This window comes from Myotis lucifugus, unplaced genomic scaffold, assembly GCF_000147115.1.
Source record: "Myotis lucifugus unplaced genomic scaffold, Myoluc2.0 scaffold_796, whole genome shotgun sequence".
NCBI lineage: Eukaryota > Metazoa > Chordata > Mammalia > Chiroptera > Vespertilionidae > Myotis > Myotis lucifugus.
In genome coordinates this window covers 186,202-187,706 of record NW_005871844.1, presented here as the reverse complement: position 1 = coordinate 187,706, position 1,505 = coordinate 186,202, and the positions used below count along the sequence as shown (strand labels likewise).

At 67.4% G+C, this 1,505-nt stretch overlaps 1 protein-coding gene across 1 annotated transcript; it reads right to left on the bottom strand.

The window, feature by feature from the left end:
* Positions 1-68: 68 nt before the first annotated feature.
* LOC102424898 (creatine kinase B-type) lies at positions 69-1,503 on the bottom strand (the record flags this gene model as incomplete). Its single annotated transcript, XM_023747144.1, has 3 exons — positions 69-315; positions 950-1,121; positions 1,341-1,503. Coding segments are annotated over 3 exons (582 nt in total), but the record flags the coding sequence as incomplete, so codon positions are not given.
* Positions 1,504-1,505: the final 2 nt, after the last annotated feature.

Here is a 1,505-nt window from a genome sequence, read left to right as displayed (position 1 = left end):
GGTCGCGGTTTCACATAACTTGGATTTTTTTCTCTAGAAGACCCTTTCATTCTGGAGTTGGAGAAGGTTTAAGCGTCGAGGCTTGGAGAGACCCCTCCCCGCAGGCGACCAGCTGGGCCCCCAGGACCCTGAAACCGACCCCCCCCACACACACACACTAATGCCAGCTCTTGTTGGGGCCCAGGCTTGACCTGGGGAGGGCCATTGCAGAACCGGGTGAACACCTCCTTCATGTTGCCCCCCTTCTGCATGGAGATGACCCGCAGGTGGTCCTCCTCATTGATCCCCACCAGGAAGGTCTTGTTGTCATTGTGCCTGGGGGGGGGGGGGGGGCATGGTCAGGCCGCCTCCAGGACGGAGGCCTTGGCACATCCAGGAAAGGCTCCAGGGGGTCCCAGGCCTGAGGTGTACCCAGGGGCAGGCAGGGAGGCCAGGACACCTCAGAAATGGATCAAAAAGCCCTAAGCTGCCCCCCATCCTGCCAGTCACGTGCTAAGGGGGACACCAGGTCCTCATCTAAGAGGTGAGGGGCAAGAGCCGCCAGGACAGCCCCACCCCGACCCCGTCCCGGAAAGCACTGTGTCTGGGGGCTGGAGCCCCGCCTACAGACAGTGAGGCAAGCAGGAGGCCCGCCCTCGCCCCGCTGGGAATCCTCTGCGTCACCCCGCACCTGGCAGAGTCCCGCGTGAGAAAGAAAGAAAACAAGGAGCTCCAGCTCCCAAGATGGGGGGAGAGAAGCCAACCTGGCCTGTCTCCTCCCCCACCCCTAAGGTCCCCCGGGACTGAGGCCTCCGCGCACCTGCCTGGTCAAGGTCACCTGCCAGGAGGCCCTGATGGCACCAAACCTGTCCCAGGAGCGTGACCCCTCCTCCCTCCACTGCATGGGCGGGGCGGCGCAGGGAAGGCGGGGACCCGCGGGATGGGGAGGGGTGGGGGAGGGGACTCGCACCAGATGCCACGGGCGTCGGGCCAGTCCCGGGCCATGCCCGAGGCCAGCAGCAGCGGAGACACGGGCTTGTCGAAGAGGAAGTGGTCATCGATGAGCTGCTGCTGCTCCGCGTCCGTCATGCTCTTGAGCGAGTAGTACTTGCCGGCCAGGTCGCCGTCCAGGCTCGACAGCGCTGCGGAGAGGCCGGCTCAGGGGACAGGCTGCGGGCCGGACCCCCGCCCCCGCCCCGCGGGACCCAGTCTGCGCGGTCCCCAGGCCGCTGTCGGCGCAAGGCTGGGCCTCTGTCCCTTGGGAAACCGGACCGCGCGTGCAGATAAGAGCAGGGCGGCTCGGATGACGAGTAAACAAGGCGGGCGCGGCCGGGACGCGAAGGGGCGGGCGGGACCCCTACCTTCCACCGCGAGCTTCTCGATGGCGCGGCGCTCCCCGCGGCTGCAGTGCGGGGGGAGGCAGAAGCCGCGGATGCTGCGGCCCGTGCGCACCCGAGAGCTCAGCACGTACTTGGGGTCCAGATCGTCGCCGCTCTGCGGGCCGAGCGTAGGTGAGCGCCGCCGGG